Source organism: Notothenia coriiceps, unplaced genomic scaffold (genome assembly GCF_000735185.1).
Source record: "Notothenia coriiceps isolate Sejong01 unplaced genomic scaffold, NC01 NC01_scaffold00017070, whole genome shotgun sequence".
In the NCBI taxonomy this organism is placed as follows: Eukaryota; Metazoa; Chordata; class Actinopteri; order Perciformes; family Nototheniidae; genus Notothenia; species Notothenia coriiceps.
The window spans coordinates 109274-128731 of record NW_011349771.1 but is presented as its reverse complement, the minus strand read 5'-3'; the positions used below and the strand labels follow the sequence as shown (position 1 = coordinate 128731).

The window sequence follows — 19458 nt, the reverse complement described above, 5'->3', positions numbered from 1 at the left end:
TGTTTGGCTTTCTTGTCCGCAGCAGCAGAAAGCATTTTCGAATGTTTGAATGAATCAAAGTGGGTCGTCACCGTCGATTTTCTCTGATGCTCCAACACACAGTTGCACGGGGTGCAGAATAGTTTCCCCCACTTTTTGCCCGGTCTTTAGTAGAAATGTTCGTCGGTAAATGAGATGGATTCGATTTTTTCATCTTGGTGTTTTCTCTATCGTGTGAGCTCCACACGTTCACTCTATACAGTGTTGTTTACATTCTGTGATGCGCGAGCTGATGACGTCACGTCAAGACGAGTTAACTTTTTTTTTTTCTCAACTTTGTGTGGAAAAATGCGTTGATTATGCGGCCCTTTGATAAATATGCGGCCTTTTAAAAATCTGCGCCATTTAGCTGATTATGCGGTAAATTCTGCGATCGCAGAATCGCGTTTTTCTGGAGGGTCTATATTGTTTATAAATGGATTAGGGTTAGGGTTACTAGCACAAAGCGTATACTCATTGATGAACAACCTACACACTCTCCTGTATTATTGTCATTTTGTGTAATCCAGAAAGAAAACAACACACATCATGCTATTTATTTAACTTTTACTTTATTATTTCCCCCTCTTATTTGTTTGTTTGTTTGTTTGTTCACCATGTAAAGCGGCCTTGGGTCCCTTGAAAGGCGCTATACTAATGTAATCTTTTATTATTATTATCTTTAAAAAAAGACTTGCATTAAAGGCATCTCGTAAGAGATATGTTCATATTCACTGTGCTTTGTGTTGTGAAGCAGCTCTCCCTCCCTCTGCCCACAGTGACATGATGCATGTTTCACCTCTCACTTGCTCATGCAGCGATATTATCAACACTCCATGGATCAGGCTGTTATGGCCGCCTCCTGAGAGTCCAGATGCTGCAGGGAGGACCTCCTATGACCTCTCAACAGACCTGGGATCAGTGTACTGTGGGCCCTCAACGATCATCCTAGGGCCCTTTTAGATGAGGTGTGCATAATGGGGAGGTTTCTTTCACTGAAGGATGAATCAATGGGGCATGAAGAAGAGAATTTCCACCCCATTTCCCCCCCTGATTACCCCACCACATACAGCTCCTTAATAGCTTGTTGTGTGTCATAAATCTCTTTTTACCACTATAGCATCATAGATGTATTACACTGTGTGCCTTACATATTAAACCAGAGGTGTCATTGGGATTTGGTGCTGGTTGCATGTAGAGATGGTACTTTAAGGATACAGGCATCATGTTTTATTTCTCAGGGTGTCAGGGAGGTCTTAGCCAGCATACAAAGTCATGATGTGCATCCAGCCGGCTTATCCTCAAACAGCTCCCTGGTTAATAATAAAGCTGTCTCTGTGTGGAGGACAGAGGGATTCTGTTTCTTTCACCTGGCAGGAGGGACTTCAGCGAACCTTCAGGCAACAAACACAGCAAAAACAGTGAGGCTAAGATGAATGGGATCTGCAGAAACAGTCATCAGTGTCTGCTCTGGAATATTTATTGTTTGCAACCTTTAAATGTACTTATTCTATTCACAATATAGGAAACAATTGTGAAACTTTTGTTTTTATTGTTTATCGTTTTTGTGAATGAACAAACAAACAGTATGAAAGCAGACAGGGTCATCTTGGATAAGAAGAAATGCTTACTATGTTGTAGAAACGATTACACATTGTTACAAAAAGGGCCGATGAAAAAAAACTAGGAATTAAATAAGATGGCTAGAGTCACAAAAAATGTATCCATAAGTGCTTTTATTAACAGCCACAATGCTGAAAGAACACAAAGTAACAAGGATCTACAGTCCAGAATAGACAGAAAAACAAACCTCAATATATGTACAGGTCGAATAAATATAACTGGTACCTCTCTGCTCTACAGCCACAGTCAGACTAACTCCAAAACACTTGTGGCCAGAGGTTTATATATGTTAAGCCCCTCCCCATAGGACAAACAACAAATCAAATAGGTCAACATATTCTACATTTCTGACCACAAAAGCCTTAAACAATAACACTTTTACACTTGGAACAAAATGGTCACCCGTGCCCATGCACTACATGGTATGCTCCAATCGAGCACAGGTGTTTCCACTGATTGAGCTTCTGTTGCTCTGTTTGGACTTCACAACCTTGAACGAGAGGGTAAGCAGGTTACTTTGGTACAGCATTGTTATGTATGATTTCAAATAAAGCTGACTTGAACAAACAATGACTTGGGTTTTATTTTATCAATGTCCAGTAAAGTTATTAATGTGTTTCCCTCAGTGTGCCTTTTACCATGCCCCTATGCCTATGCCAACTGTGATGAAGGCGTCTTCTTCACACACAAACTTATCTCGTGCCCTCATTGGTCATGTGCGCGTCCGTGTGTGTTGGAGGAGGGGCTCTGTAAGGAAGTCTGAAGGAAGGGGCAGATTTGTTCCGGTTGTGTATTTTCAAATTCTAGCTGACTCGAGCTGGTTTCTCCTTATCTACCCTACCTTTAAAGTTTGACTTTACTCTCAAAAAGCAATTAAATTAAATCTCCAGAATTTTCCCATCTATTAAAGGACTCTTACTTTATCATTTTAACAAAGGGCTATGAATTCTGTTTTCATGCTCTCCAAAAAACTTTAGTAAAAAATTCAAATATGTCAGAAAGGCAGCGTTTGGATGTCAACACGTAACCTGATTGAAATGAACATGAACTAAAGATAATGCTTCTGTCTCAGCTGCTTCCACACAGATGCATGCCTTATTTTATTCCAAATAGAGCATGAAGACACATGTTGAGAATATATATAAAGCTTGTGTAAAATACATCATCTGTGAGGGAACTATTAACCGTTAGTAAAATAACACTGACAGCTTTTGCATTCTTTATTATTAAAATGTCTACCAACATAGTAAAATAAGTTACATCTGGCCATCAAATTTCACATTTCCTTTACAGTCGGCTCTGAAGCAACAGCTTGGGGAAATTATGGTTGTTCCTGAAATGCTAGAAGCTTAACACCTTCCTTTTTCTCCATTCTTAAAATAATTTCCACAGGAAATGACATTTAAAAAAATTGACCCTTAAAAATTATCGTTATATATTTTTTTTTTAAAGAACAAAAATGAAAATAATCTGGCATATAATTAATTATTATTGCACAAAAAGCAGTTTAGAAAAGTGGCAACCCTTTTTAAAATCATTGACTTCAGACACATAATTATTGATGCTTTCATTTAGGGACCATATTCTTTCTTTTTTAATAAACAAAATTGCAGCTTTTATTTTATAACTGAAATATGAAAAATACCATGACCTTAGTTCAGACTGGATCTTGTTGTTAAAGTGATGCATTCTGGGTAAAGTCCTCTGCCGTGGCTGCTGGCGTGTTTAAGGCTTGACCGTGGGCTGTCTGGAGTCCTGAGGGGCCGCCTGTCGGGGGCCGCTGTGCGAGTTATGGAGGGCGTCGGGGTGGGGGGGGCCGTACCCATCACCGTGTGCAGGGTGGGNNGGGGGCAGGTTCATGGGGGGGCCGGGGTGGTCCCGAGGTCCTGGGTAGCGCATGTCTGGAGGGAAGGGCGGACGAGGTCCCATTGGTCCACGGACACCTGCACAGAAACATGAGAAAAGATGATGTCATCAGGAGGGACACAACATCATGAGTGTGATCTGTTAAAGACACTACCTGATTTCCAAGTTGTCTTTTCGATGTAGCCTACAACAGTGTTTCTCAAACTTTTTCATACCAAGGACCACTTAACCAATAAAAAAACACTCGCGGACCACCTAACTCCACAAATATCAAAAAACACATCGCTTTTCTAGAACAGATTACAAATCGCCTGAAAATGGTACAAAGAAGTGGCAACATGTGTGACGTAGGTGTTGCGCTGGGCTATATCATGCAATGGAAAGTGAAACTTAACCTCGCTCAATTGCGGAGATATTCCCGCGAGTGCGGAAAACTTAAATGTATTCATTTATTTCAAATGTGAAATGTTACCAATATACTCACGGACCACCAGTGGTCCGTGAACCACACTTTGAGAAGCACTGGCCTACAACATATTATTTTGGAAATTGAGTTATTAATGACTTTATTACAGTTTAAAACCAGCACATCCTGTCAGTGTGTGCTGCACTCTTGTGGCGTACTATCAATGTTCTGAAAAAACTAAAAAGTTCAGTACATAATGGGCAGAGCTGCAACAACTAGTCATCTGAGAAATCACTCAGTATACAGGAAAAAATTACTATTTTGATGATTGATTTATGTATAAGAAGTTTTTCATGCAAAAATGAATGCTGTTTTCAGCCATGTAGAGATCACCCTTTTCTCCATATTATACAACATTAAACTGAATATGGTGAGGGGTTTTAACTGAGAAAAATCTAAATGTAAAGGCATTGCTCTGAACTGCAATTACGTTTTTTACTACTTGATTAAAAAATGACATTTTACCATTTGATTTATCTAGAAAATAATCAGATTCATCGGTAATGGGGTCAAGTCCATCTACATACAAACAGAAACTCTCAACTCCCAGCACTCCAGTCAAACCATAAACAGATAATACGTACCAGGGGGCATCGGTCCGTAGTGATGAGGTGGAAGGGGACGGAAGTGTGGCGGTAGGGGGCCCCGAGGATCCATCATGTGTCCGGGGCCCGGCCGCGGGGGGAACGCATGTCCGTTGGCGGGTCGAGGTCCATACTCTCCTCCCATCGGTATACCTGGGTGCCCATTGGCTGGGAGTGGAGGCCCGTGAAGGTGAGGCGGGACATTGGGAGGAAGGGGGCCGTGAGGGCCTGGAGGGAGGTGGTAGGGGCCTGGCCGGGGGCCTCTGTATGGGCCGGGAGGAGGCAGGCGGCCGTGGGGTCCTGGAGGGAGGAGCGGGTCATGGGGGCCGGGGGGGCCACCTGGGACCAGGGGCCCTGGAGAGTCTCTGATCGGAGACGCAAGGAAGGATCCAGGTCCCTGAAGAAGACGAAGATAGAGAGTGAGTTAAAATGCAGGCAGTGAGACGTTGGTGGTGCTCGCAAGGGAGAGTATGTGGATTAGGATTTTAGTCATGCAGTAAAGAGATCCACAAACCACACACCACGGATCTAATCACATGACCCTAACCTCTAGGGCTGCACCGAATCATTTGAAGCTTCAATTAAAAACACTGATACTCGGATTCAGAGTCAACATTCGTGCTGCGCTGTTTCTCTGCATGTCTATTCATTCTGTTAAAACAAGATTTGGCTAAACTAATATCTCATTAGCATAACGATATTTGTAGAAATAGATTCCAGTGGTTGCTGCTTAGGTTAAATCATTTCTAAAACATGTTATTAGCTAATGAAATATTCTGACCAAACTAACAAGCTATATTCAATGAAGAATGACGATTTAATAAAAACATATTTTTTAGTATTTTTAGGAGGAAAGACATTCTTCATCCGAAAACCTCAATAGAAGCTTCATATGTTAATGAAAAAGATATTCGGCACAGCAGTAGTAACCTCACACCATGATTATTTGGATTACAAATCAAACCGCCTTCACAAAAACCCGACCTCTGACACACAACTTTCAACAACCCAAATATTAGACTCGATGAGAACATTCTTAGTTCCTCTCCGTGCTGTGAGGACAGAGGAAACCACACTCAGCCCAGACAGTTAAGCCCCAGTGAAGCACAACGCCTCAAATCTCCCCAGATGCAGTTTTCGGGGGCGGAGCCTCTATACTCACTGGCTCTGGGCTCTCTGTGGAGGCCGCAGCCTCCGCCTCTGCTTTAATCTGAGGATCTACTGCCTGTGTCTGTTTCAGAGCAAGGACACACACATGTGGGTAGGAGCTTCAGCCCTTCAGAGGCAGTGAGGGAAGGCAACACGTAAATATGATCAGATTTTATTAGGAATAAAAAAAACGTACCGACACATCCATGTTGGTGGGTGATGAGCTGCGGGGGCCCATCATGTCTGAAAGAGGAGAAACAGCACAGGGTGAGTCAGAAGGTTCGGAGATGATGGTGAAATATTGGAAATAGAGAGACTGGAGACGACTTACCCATCCCCGGGATGTGTTTGTTCTCAGCGTAGTGGCCGTGTGGGTCTGAGGGAGGTCGTGGACCTGAGGGGAAAACAAAACACACGATGAACTAAATCCCTCAAGACTGTCCCTGTAGCTCATGTCCAGGGAGGACACGGGGACAAACGAGCAGGGAACTCAATATAACCAGAGCAAAGACTGGTCATCTCTACCTCACGAGGACAATAGACAGAGGAACAAAGCATTCTTGATGAATTTAAAGCCCCAAAAAACTTGGTTTCTAATTGAACTGAGATACGGGATTGTCCCACTCTCAATAGCTTTAAAGGTCAACTCAAAGAATGGCTGAGAAACAAACAGACGTGTAATCACCGCTAAATGCACTTTAACACAGGGGTATCTCCTCTCGCACTTAATGTGTCGTAGCGGCTACATTGTACTGCCATGTGGTAAATACTTGTATATGCTGCTCTTGCCCTTTCTGCATATCATGTATTTATTTTTGCTATGTTTATAAATGTCATGTTCTTAAATGTTGTATGTGAGGGACTACGGATGGAAATGAGCTCAAAGCTCAAATCTGGCATATTTACATTTGAAGCATTATTTGTTTCAAGTGTTCATCAATGTGCACTGTCCCTGTTCAAATAAACGATTACATGAAAATGAATTATCTGTAATTCTCTACTCGAGCTCCATTAACACTCCGAGTTAAAATGTAGAAGAACACAGAATCACTTTGTTTATTTGTAGTTTTCTTACGATGAGAAATGGAGTTTTAAAGGGCTTTAAAGATCAAAAAGGTGAAGACCATTTGAACAGCAACACCAAAAGAAATGATTCAACTTAAAGAAACAGGAAGCAGGAAGTAGTGGGTTGAAGAAAGAGGAACCAGGAAGTAACACACTGACATGAAGGAAATAAAAAGGGAGAAATCAAGAAGGTGCAAGTTCTGAAGAGGAGATGAAGTCAGGTGTGCAAAAGGAGGAAGACTCAAGGAGACAAAGGTGGTGGTGGAGGGATGAAGTCCAACCGAGGCGAGGATAAAGAGGGTGAAGTAATCCACTGGGACTCACCATACGGGTCAACTCTTCGCCCCACTGGGGCAGAAGGAGGGCGCCTGGGACCCTCTATCATTATAGGAGGGGAGGGTGCACCCCCACTCACAGGAGAGGGCCCGTAAGAATCACCTGTTATGATCAAACCATCTGTTTACTGATAGAAAAAGAAACAGCTGACAATATATTACATTTACGCGTTTCCTCATTTCAGGCTGTGTGAGGCACATTCAAACAACAACACCTCTTCCTCATTAACATGCAGGATATGATTAGAAAGCAGCCTCCTGTTCTCAGAGCTCTGAAGGATGAGAAGGGACCTGATGGAGAGGAAACCGCAGGAGAAGCCGTGTGTCCCGGTTACCTTGGCGAGGGCCGGCATGCTGTCCAGAGTTTGGTCTGAAGAGAGGAGCGCGGCGGTCGTTCAGCTGAGAGGTGAGAACTCCCAGTCTGTTAGAGAACACAGAGAGGAGGCGGTGAGATGCAAATAAGGTCAATGGTACATCAAGTTGCTCATCTGCCCAACAACAGTCAATACAATTCTCAACACTATTAACAATACTTCATTAATAATGAAATGAGAAGACAAGAGAGAAAAAGTAAATGATGTAATTTGAGGAGAGGAACCAATGGATCAATTGTTTTAAATATATTTTTACTTTCTACTGATATGTCATAATTAGGGATGCTCCGATCAGGGTTTTTGGGGCCATCGCCGATCGCTGATCCGATCGAGTGGGCCTATGGGGATCTTCCATTTAAAGTGATGTTTAAAACTCAGGGTTCATTTTTATATTGCTTCAGTTTAGAATCGTAACGGATCGAAAAGTTCAGATTAATTTTTCAATGCATGATGCGCTTCCACAAACAACAACCAACATAATTATTACATTCAAATGAAGTACATTATTCAAGTTTACATTAACTTTGGATAATAACACGGGAGAAATGAGCGACTGTGTTCTAAATTGTATTTAGTATAACCTTTAAAAAAATACTTTGGAGTGCCAACACTCACTTTTCCCGGAGCTTTGATGATTCGAGCTTCTCTTGATTGAGAGCTCGCTCTGCATTACGAGCATTTACCTGCAAAGATATTCAAGGATTAGTGGGCAACGAGAATCTGAATGCTTCCATTAATAATAATCAATCTTAAACAGGCTGAAAATATCCATTTATAGCATATTAGCATTCGGGTATAAGTTGTGCCACTTTGTGCAACCTACCCAGTTTGAGTGAGTTTTGTTTTCCTGTTCTTTAACCTAGAAAATAAAGATAAGAAGAAAAATAACTTTTAGTCAGCGATCAGGAAGCTGCTTCTCCGTCCTTGCTCATTTAAAAAGGAACACCTACCTGCTCTTTATAGACCTCCTCCGTCTTCTTCATCTGCTCCTCCATCTCATTGATGCGGTGCCGTAAGATTTTCACCTGCTCCTCTGCCTCCACAGCTTTCCCCCCCACCTCGGTCAGCTGACTCTCTTTGCTGCGTCGCTCCAACTCTTCCTTCGTTAGTCTCCTGTGAATCCACAGAAACAAAGATTCTCCAAATGCTCTCCATTTCAAAGGTTCTTGCTATTATTCAGGAAACAGTGATGCTGAAACAGTTAGGCTGAAACAGTTAGGCTGAAACAGTTAGGCTGAAACAGTTAGGCTGAAACAGTGATGCTGAAACAGTGATGCTGAAACAGTGTATAGCAGAATGTCTACACTGTGTCACGGTAGCTAATCACAAAGTGAAGATGGGTTGTTTCACTTACTGCTGCAAAGCGTTTTCCTTCTGCTGATACATCTCAACCATGATTTCGTTTTTCTGCTGGAGGATCTTGAACTGGTTTTCTACATGGCTCTTATCGCTTTTGAGGGTTGCAATTGAATGATCCAGTTCCTGGTGTTGTTCTGTTGGAAAACACAAACGTGTGTGAAGAGAGAGAGACACGTAGAAGTTAGAGTTGTTCCATTACCCAAACCAGTGTTGGAAATGCCACCAAATAATGTAAGAAGCTAACAAAGGAGACATCTGGCTACAATCTGTATGTATTTGTCCGTGTTTCCAGGTGCAGGGTAAATGCAGGAATCTTGAAGTCAAATGTAAAACCTGTTAAGACCCTTTCCATACATTTTAAGACCTCATCGCCACTTTGAGTTTTAACCCGTTACCTTGACGACACACTTTACCTCACATTTACTATATACAATATTGATTTTCCTTCCTCCTTATCTTCCAACCATTTGGACGCAGACTTGCATTTCCCCATAACGATGTTGTTTAACAACCGGCGTAAACGGACCTCCGCGCGCTATCAAGCAGTGAGCGTGAGATGTCCTGTTCAGATGACGTCAAATCCAACGGGATGCCATAAATAAACTACACAGAATCACACTACACACCTACGCCATGATTACATTCAGGCACACTGTAGAATACAACCTCTTTGGACAATTCATATACTTATTGAAAACAAGCTACAAAATGGAATACCTTGGAAAAAGCCGTTTAATACTTACTTACTTAAGAGCCTTCATTTTCGTTAAATTGATTTATCNCATTGAAGAGACGGATCACGTTTTGTTCTACGACATTAAATACATCAGCAGTGACCCCACTGGTGATTTTTGAAGAGTTTACGTGTCTGAGAAACGATGGTTGTTAACAAGTGGCTGAATAGGACTAATGAAGACTAATGAAGCTCAGCGCAAGTTCAACCAGGAAGACCTTCTTTACTCATTCATTTACTATTTCTATGTTACTACTCTCTCTCCTCTCAATAAGTGATCGGGGGCGTCACTCCCCAGCTCAACCAATCACTTCGCTCTATTCTCACAAGCCTATCATATCGCTCCGCTAATCCTTTTAAATCTGCTCTCCCCTCTGACAGCTGTCATTTCGATGCAACCCTCCTCCACCCCTTTTCACCTCCTGTCCCTCTGAATCCAGGGTCAAGCTAAGCCGCTCCCCTTCAGACCGAACCGAACCATCCATTCACCACCTCCAATTAAACCCCGGGGGGGTTTCATTGGATCGGTTCTCCCCTCCCGAATGATAATCCTGCACAACGGGGCCTAATCGCCAAAACTCCATTACATTCATTTGTGTATTCCTGGCAATAAATATGTATTCTTTCATCAAAACCGTCTCTCCCGATTGAACAGAAGTTGTCGAGGCCGTTGTACCTCATTACACCGAACACGTAAACACTCTCGCTAAGTTTGTTTTACCCCGTGTGCTGCTTGAAAGCAAGTACCTGCCTCCTGCAAACTGTTAAAACAAACGCTTCAACTTGTACCATTTTGAATCTGTAGTTTTGAATATGGATCTTAAGTTGGCGTGACGTTGAAGCAGCGACCCTGCCGTAGTTCGTTTACAGCATAACGTTAGCATTTTGCTTCTGGCGACTAGATTTACGATTCGAAAATTATAAAAATAGGGTAGACATGTGGAGATTATCCGGCTGAACAAAACGTGACCCGTCTCTTAAATGTGTCTCAACCACAGACCTTATTTCCAGCTATTTTCCAAAATCCTATAGAGAAATTGCATTGCTTTTTGTCGAAGGAACCGTGTTTTAGGACGCTTACTTAAAGCTAAACACAGAATGCTAATATACAAACACCAAAAGTATCTTTTGCGCTTACCTGTAGGTTTTGCATCTTTTTCATTGTAGAACTAACGGTTTCCTTCGACTGTTTTTGACTTTCTTTCAGGTGTTCAGTCTTCAAAAAAAAAAAAAACAATTTAGAAAGTTCAGAAATAAATGAGAAGACGTATATATTTTTAAATGTAGCTCATAAATATTTGATCACGTTTTCTTGTAGCTCACCTGTTTCTGAAGATCAGCCATATGGGCGATGGCCTCATTCTTCTCCTTTTTGAACGCCAACATTTGCTCTGTCAGCTTCTTTTCATCCACTGTGTCAACAAAAGTGAAACAAAAACTAAACAAACTGCTAGATTTGACACTTCTGCCTTTTTATGTGATGTGATGTTAGAAAAAGTTAAAACTTACCAAGGTATTCTCTCTTCTTCACCTAAAATGTTTCGCAAAGCAAAAAGAAAAGATAAATTGGAAGTCTAACCAACACAGTTTGAAAATCAAGCTTATACAAATACAACATCTTTAATTCGAGCAGCGGTAATGTTCCAACACTTACTGCCAACACAGTCCTCCAGAAGAAGAAGATTAAGGTCACTACTCCAACCAAAGCAGTGATGATGACAGCTTGCCAAGGACAACCGAAAAAGGTTTCCCCTGGCTTCCACTCTTCTGGCAGTAATGAAATCACCTGAAGACACACAAACACATGGGACATGGTCAGGAATAATGAAATGCAACTGGATAGATAGCAGATCTATGGCTTAAAACGTGAGGGGGATGTATCGGTGTACCCCTCTTGCTGTGTTTGGATGTGAACAGTGTTATGACAAGCTAAAAATAGAGACAGAAGGCAATATTTGTCAAAGCACAGCAAGACACTTCAAATCTACATCAGGTAAGGCTTAAAGTAACTTACAATATGTACACGTACCCCTAGACTGAGATATTGAGATTCATTACAACAAAATTAATTAATGATGATCTTATCACGCAACAAAGAGGAAAGCTAATCAAGATATCAGAGCATTACCATACAATACTAATCAAACCAAGCCTAATGCAACAAACAGAAATGTTTTAAAAGCACACAACCCAAGAGCAGCAACAGGCATACGGTTGCAAAACTAATCTGCTCTCTGCAGAAGTATCCTGCCGCTTACACAACCACACGCATGTTTAATCCTGTAGAAAACATGTTTTTTGACACAAATTGAGGGATTATTGTGTTTTGCACTATAAAAAGGCAGCAATGCAGTGCTTTATTCGGACACAAACTATTTACTACTACAAGCCTGGTGTTGTATAGAATAAGTCAACATACAATGGTTGTTTAATGCCAACAGACTGACGTATTTATGAATTGTATCAGTAGCCAAAATGGACCATGATTTGGGTTTTCATTACTGTCCACTCATGACCCTGAATATTGGATTAACAGCAAAGAAACCTTTGAACTGAGCATGTGGCAGCTCAGAGAGGAACAAACGCACACACTATGGCTTCAATGAAACAAAGGGATTAACAATAAATTAAACTACACTGCCTGGAAAGAAAAACATGCTCTTTTCAACCAGCTTCATTTCAGAAGTCGACTTTCTAATAGCAATGCACAGAGACAGGACTGCAACCATATTAAGATTAATTCAAAATCTAATCTCCAGAAAAAACAATAAAAACTAAAAATGTGGGAGTTAAAGATCTTCCGTCAACATCTAAGAGGAGAATCCTACGGTGAGTAACATTTTTGGTCAGTACACTTAGGAGTAGTTAGCGTGCAAGTCGATGAGAATCAGCCATATGCACATTAACACGTCAGCAGGCCATGGTAGCATAATAAAACATACACAGTGCTTCAGTCTTTCACTTACATGTTGAAGCTCCTTAAGAAACATCATGTAAACATGCTCCGGTGCGATTACAGGTCGGGTTAATGGATCACTCTCCATGCTAGTTTTAAAAAAAAACAAAAACGAAACTAGCACCAGGAACGTTGTGCTAGTTTGACAGATATTAGCTTGCTAGCACGTAAGCTAAGTAAACCGTGCAGTTAAACTGACGTTAGTCGTTAACGGTAAACCCCCTTTGCGTGAGGATGAATTCAATAAACGTGAAACAAAAACCCACAATGTTAGATGGATATTTGAGAAGGTTACTTGGCAACAACGGTTGGCTAAAGGTTATAACAGATGAGTCGTCGTATTCCATTCACTAATCAAAAACAAGCAGGACAAGCAGGAGACGTTAGCTGAGCTGGAGCTTTAAAACACGCATTACATTTAAAACAAAAACAAAAAACAAGAGATTAAGAACCGAAATTAATGCAGGCACAGAGTACAACTTGTGGCTGCCTTTTTGTGCCAAAATAAGGCTGGTCAGTTGTAATAGTAGCCAGCTGAACACCGGCTGTGTTGAACTTCAGCCTACACCGCGACAGTCAACAAGAAGACAGGGGAGGGCCCTGCGACGTTCAGGGAGAATCGGAAATTTGAGCTTTTACTTGATCAGCACGCATGATGTGAAAGTGCTGGAGGATGCCAGTTAAAATGATTTAGGAGCAATAGGTCAGTAATGGATGGTGTGATGTATTGACGATATTTAATCAAGTACTGTACTTAAGTACGATTTTGGGGTATTGATACCAGTTGGGGCGTATCATAGGCCAGTAATATATATATTATTTTATACTTTTGTTAAAAATATATATTATTAGACCAAATCCTAACATTTTAGTTTTTTGTATTCATACATATGGATATGGACTGCTATAAATACTAATGTTTAATACACTGTTTTCATGTATGTATACTTCTATTTCTCTCATTCCATTATCTAACATTGCATATATTTCTCTTTTATTATATGTGTGCAATTGCTAACAGTATATAGTCTTACCTCAATAGCCCACTCTGCAATTTTATTCTTCGTTATAGAAAGGATGCAGCCCATGTAAACAATCCCAGTGGAGAATAATCCCACTCCTTCATCTTCTTTGGGAATTTCAGGCACTGGTTCCATGGGGTCCAAAGATCCTGATGAAACAAAATGTGGTCAGTTCTGTGTTTTAGGCAGACAAAGTGAATAATCCTACATTACAGTTAGTCATCTCTTGAAATAAAAATAAATAAAAAGTATCATGTAATTATGAAAAATTCTGCAAAATACAGGTGAAGAAAAACTCAAGAATACTTATTTAGGAACAGGTTTACTTTTTCTGATCAGGGCAAAACAATTGGTGATCTTTGAAAGAAATGTGGGAGAGGGCATGGCCAAAAGAAGTACAAGTTATCTTTATATCCAAGTAGAAAAACCTCCATCGTGGAAAGCAAGAAGGCGTATTGGGTAGCATACAGTAAGTAACATTTTGCAGACAGATCAATAAACTTAATATAAATAAGAAAAGATTATGTAATTTAGATAACCAACCTGAGGGCGAGTGCTCCACCTCGACACCGAGGCCAAGGTCTAAGGGGTTTTCCAGAGTGGCTTGAGGAACTTTAGGCAGCTCGTCTGATGCACTGAAGCTCAGCTGATTGTCTTTGTTTTTGTTAAAGTGTCCTCCATCCTCCTCCACACTGAGCTCCGGTCCACGGTGCACCTCTTCCAGAATCGATGGCTCGTCTTCACTCACAGCTGGCTTTTGCTCCTGATCTGTGACTGTGAGGTTGTCCTCACTCTTGGCCTCAGGGACGCTGACAACGCTGTCTTCTTCAACAATGACAGGTTGGTCATCTTTTACCTTTAATATGTGCTCATCTACGACAAAACATTGAAAAAAAACAAGAAAAGAAGAGCAATTAGGGATTAGTGAAGGGGGTAACATCCAGGTCTGTCTTAAAAGCATTAGGTTAAAAAGGATCGTAGACTTTGTTTGTTTTGTTTTGTGAGGTGATAGCTTGCCAACAACTAATCAAACATATTGGTCAAATAAAAACAGGTGTGGTCTATTGCTTTCTTAAGGAGCAGGGTATTTGTTTAATAGGAGGTTAATGTGACTCTATAGTTGGAAGAGAAATCATTGAACTGTAAGGTGAGCAGATTTAGGGACCGCACATAGACACATGTCTTGACATTTACAGACAAAGGACAAAGGTTGTTGTGGATACAAATTACATAATATCGTCCACACAGAGTCCACTTACACAGCAGAGTGCACTTTGTAGGACAGAAGTAGAGGGGGGAAAAGTGTGAGACTGTAAGACGGAGCATGTATTTTATGTTTTTTTTGTTCATTAGTTGGAATTTGGTGTTGTGTGCCGTTTGAAAAAGAAAATCTCAATTGTTCACTTTTGATGTTAGGTGTTAAATGCAATCCCTTTAAATAGGACGAAGGTGTTATATCTCGAAACAAGATACTGGTCTGAACGGTGCATAAAAGGAATGCTCTGCGCTGCATGTGTGCCATGCCACAGTGTCAAATTCTGACATAAGCTGATGCAACTCCCTTTACCTGTGTATGAAAAGCCCAAATCAGAAGTTTAGAATACAAAAATAAACGTACCTTTATCATTACCTGATGAAGCCAGAGGCGTGCTGTCACTGACTGTCGAATACTTCTGTCGTAGGGCGAATGCGAGCTCCTGGAAGTCATCCAGGATTTCAGTTTCCTCGTCGGTACTACTTTTGTCCGTATTTTCGACATAGTTGCGTTTTGCTTGTCGGCCATCCAGCATCTTCTCAATCTCGTCCAGGATGGAGTTCTCCGAGGCTTCCAGGATGCCCTCGAGGACACTTTCAATATCTTGTGTGGTGCCTGTGTGTGAGAGACGACTGACCTCCATCTCCGTGTCCAAGTCAGAGAACATGCTCTCCACTCTGAAGAGATGACTGAGGCCGAGCAGCTTTTGGAACCGCTCCATTTTCTCTTCTGAGAAATGGTATCTGAGCAGAGACAGTCTCATGACGCTGTCGCTGTATTCCGGCTCTGGAGTTGACACTGTGGGCAGAGCAGCTTCAGGTGAGGGTTCGTCAGAGGTATCTGATTTTGAGAAGGAAAGGGCATTTTCATCTTCAAGCAGTTCTTGTTTCTGCTCCGCTTTCTGCTCGTCTATCTCTATCTCATCATTCAACACCTCTGTAAGATCTTCCTCTTGAATCTCCGGTTCCTCCACAGATAATTCTGGTTCACTGTCATTCCTGTTTGAATCAGTCATTAACTGTACGTCATGAGGTCGAGTGTCATCTACTGTCTTTTCACCATCTTTTATATCTGAATGATTTGATTGTATCTCCTCTGTGAACGCGTCTTGATGTGTTTCGATTTCAGGTAATTTATGATCCGTCACAGTTGCCTTTTCCTCCATATTATTTTCGACGACATCATCAGCCTCATGTATAAAGCCCTCATCATCATCATCATCATCAACCTCTTCCTCCCCTTTGTGCTCAATGGGTTCCTCTGATGTTTCATTATCAGAGTTTTGGGTATCATCAGGAATGGCAGCGGTTTCATCGTCTGATTCCGGATCTACGGATATTGTTTCTACTTGATGGTGAATCGGCTCATCAGTTGGTTTTAAAGTTTCCTCCGCAGCGTCCTCAGGTCCGATCACTTCTCCCTCATCGTCATCATCATGATCCACCAAGTCTGCCTCGATGTTCTCTGGCTCTTGTTGTGATTCTACAGATAGCGGTTCTTCTTCTTCTACAGCTTTTTCGGCTGCATCAAGGGGTGTTGGAGGAGTGTCTTCTACCTCATCCTCATCATCATCATCGTCCTCTTCCGAGGTCAAATCTGCTGCTGTCCTCTCTCCACCGGTGACGACTGAAAAAACGACATCCCCGATAGATGTCCACATGTTCTTCTCCTCTGCAGCGTCCGGTTTAACTTCCTGTGTAGTTGGAGGAATTGCCTGCTTTTTGAGGGAATCCGATGCTGGTGTGTTTACGTTTTTTTCAGAGAAAGACAGCAATGGAATTTCTTCTTTCACATCAACGTGATCTTCGGGAGGATTCTCAACAAGTTCACCCTCTTCCTCTTCATACGGGGTTACACTCCGGGTGATTTCGTCATCAGAGGCAACAGCATCGAAAGTCGATCCGAAGGTAGTTTTTAACTCAGGGATTTGCATTCCTTCAGAAATTGTGACTGGTTCGTTTTCTGTAACAATATCTTGTTCGGGCAAAGATTTCTCTTCATGTTTGGTGGCTTTATCTTTGGTTTCACTCCTTCTAAACACAACCTTTTCAAGAACTGACTTGAATGCATGTTCTTTCTTCACTTCTGTGTGTTCTGCTGGGCTTTCAGGAGCATCGGGAGTAGCTTCAGTTTCAGACTCTTCTTCTTTTGTAGAAGGTGATTCAGTTGCCACGTCAGGTTCCGGTAAGGAGGCACTTTCATCATCTGGGACTACATCAAGATCCTCAGAGTCATCATGATTCTCAGTTTGTTTTTCACTCTCAGTTTCCTCCTGTTCTGATGGCTGTGTTTCTTTCTGCACGTCCTCTGCTAGTACGATTTGGTCAGATGTTCCCTTATTTTCACCGTCATTATCCTCCGGTAAAGAGGCCAACAGAAAATCTACATCGTAACTGTTAAACTTATCAAATCCGGTGTCAAAACAGACAAAATCTGTTTCCTGAAAAGAAAAGAAAAACAATTTAAATGACCAAATATACATGGGTTTGTAGGTGTATGTTGAAAGTTTAAAATTCTATTTTATTTTTGGCAAAAAAGTTTATACCTCTGCTGGAACTTCAAATTCTTTCCCAGTGTAAACGTGGTTAACTGTAATAAGGTTGTCTGGGAAATAACCAAAGTTACTTCCAACCTATTGAAAGATATAAGAAAAACATGTTGAGGATCATGAATACAAAAGCAAAACCTATGTTATCGAATTTGAAAAAAATATAAACCAGAGTATACGTACACTTCCAGCCCATATACCGGGCCTTTTACCCGACAGTTTGTAGTAAACATAGACTGTTTCTGATTTCTTGAACGTCAGGAAACGACAGTCTGGGCCCGTGAAATCTTTCAGAGCTTTTCCCCGAATCAGGAGCACTGCAAAAGAAATGTAATGTCAATCTAAAACAACAAATTATAATATTACAAGTCAAAGTTAGTTGACCCATTTGTATGGCTTGTTTTGTCAACCTAATAGACCAAAATGATATGTGTGGTTTTAATGTAATAGAAGATTAACAAAACAGCACATATTCTCCTTAACTGGAACACATTAATTTGCTCTTAAATGACTGCATGTCAATACTTTGCTCAACATGCCTCTGGAAGTACTAAAACCAAATTATAAAATATTTGTATTCCGTCTGTAGTCCGGTTTGGTATTGTTTTAAAACATCGGAGTAGAAAAGTAACTAACGTTCTCGTTACATGTCTCTTATCTTTACTGTTTTATGACTCAAAATTAGCTTCTCCTCATTAGTAGCCAATATAACAGTTCTTATCCCCTACCTACATCATCCCTCTTCAACCCTGATAATTACAGGTAAATATTGTTTGTACAACAACAACAACTGCTCTCTTAATGTCTCCTCAGGCTTTACTGTATGTTGGCCTACATTTAGTTAGCAATGCAAAATGTGATTGATAGACCACCTCAGTTAACATTAAATAATAAGAGAGACCCTACCATAATGTTAATTTAAGTGTTATGATAGAAGAGGCTTATTGAGAACCAACAATGTTATTACTAAATCAATTTGAACATGGTTGTTCTAGCACTGCAGTTGTATCATCTCCTATTTGCCCGCTCGTGTTTTCTTTAAATGTATAGCTTGTAGAGCAATTGTAATATGTGTTTAACTATTGTAGCTACATGTTGTTTATTTTTCTATCATGCTAGCAAGCATAACAGCAATTGGAAACTAGCCTTTTACTGTAGCTTACTTAGGTGCCTTTACATTTGATTGAATGGTGACAATGTTCACTACACTGTTAAAAAGACATTGAATAGATATCACCTTGACTAACAATACATATACTGTAAAGAGTGAGCTACTTCAGCTACGCAGTCTGGAGTAACATTATTCTGTGTTCAAGTAACAATATATAAGAGGAGAGAAGATAAAGATAACCATAGAAAACATTAGCTTTTGCCCAAAGCCGGCCGGTGGCTAATTAGCTGCTAACGTTAGCCTCTAAACACCCAGCAGGGCAGGCCGGAGCTGCCAGGCAACCGGCCAACATAACGAGAATAACCCCCTCCAAAGCTAATAACTTATGTTAACATTAGCTTGCCCTGATTTCAATGAGCATCACACACTGCATCTGAACTACAACAGAAGGTTACACAGGTCGCGAATATCGACTGGCAACAGGTCGAGAGATAAGGCGCAGTTTATGGCTAGCTGCAGGGATGTGGGAAGATTGCATCCTTGATGTAGTAACAACAAGCCAGCAAACTTACTGCTGCACTCCTCATCGGCGCATCTTTTCAGGTCGGAGAACCTCTTCTCCAAGGCCGCAGTTGAAATAAAATTAAATAAAAGTAATAAAAATCCCTGTCGGTAAAAGTGTTTTGCTGCCATGTTGGCAGTTTGTGTTGCCTGGCTGACTCCGCTGCTGCTGGAGGAGCCGACACGTCAGCAGAGATCCGGCTGGGAGTAGCACGGATAGGTTTACACAGGATATAAGGTTGGGTTCTGGCTGCTTCATGTGACAGTGGGAAGAAACCTCAAACCAATGCAAAGATGAAGAGAGAAACTGCTAAATAAATCAGTTTCATCATTTGGTTTATCCAGTTAGTTCTGGAATCATCAAATACGTTAACAAGGACAACAAAAATACAAACAAAAAGAGATTAAAAATCTGAAATATTCACTCAAGAGG

At 41.1% G+C, this 19458-nt stretch overlaps 1 protein-coding gene across 1 annotated transcript; it reads right to left on the bottom strand.

Moving 5' to 3' along the window:
• Positions 1-2847: 2847 nt before the first annotated feature.
• On the bottom strand, positions 2848-19225 carry mia3 (MIA SH3 domain ER export factor 3). The gene is made up of 21 exons (XM_010776526.1): positions 19037-19225; positions 17537-17670; positions 17351-17437; positions 15169-17245; positions 14094-14423; positions 13563-13699; positions 11227-11358; positions 11082-11103; positions 10896-10984; positions 10711-10788; positions 8835-9034; positions 8431-8593; positions 8304-8339; positions 8096-8163; positions 7442-7527; positions 7096-7209; positions 6038-6100; positions 5903-5949; positions 5720-5788; positions 4558-4954; positions 2848-3584 (listed from the first exon to the last, which is right to left on the bottom strand). The coding sequence occupies exons 1-21, from the start codon at positions 19155-19157 to the stop codon at positions 3367-3369; spliced, it is 4668 nt and encodes a 1555-aa protein (XP_010774828.1). The 5' UTR covers positions 19158-19225; the 3' UTR covers positions 2848-3366.
• Positions 19226-19458: the final 233 nt, after the last annotated feature.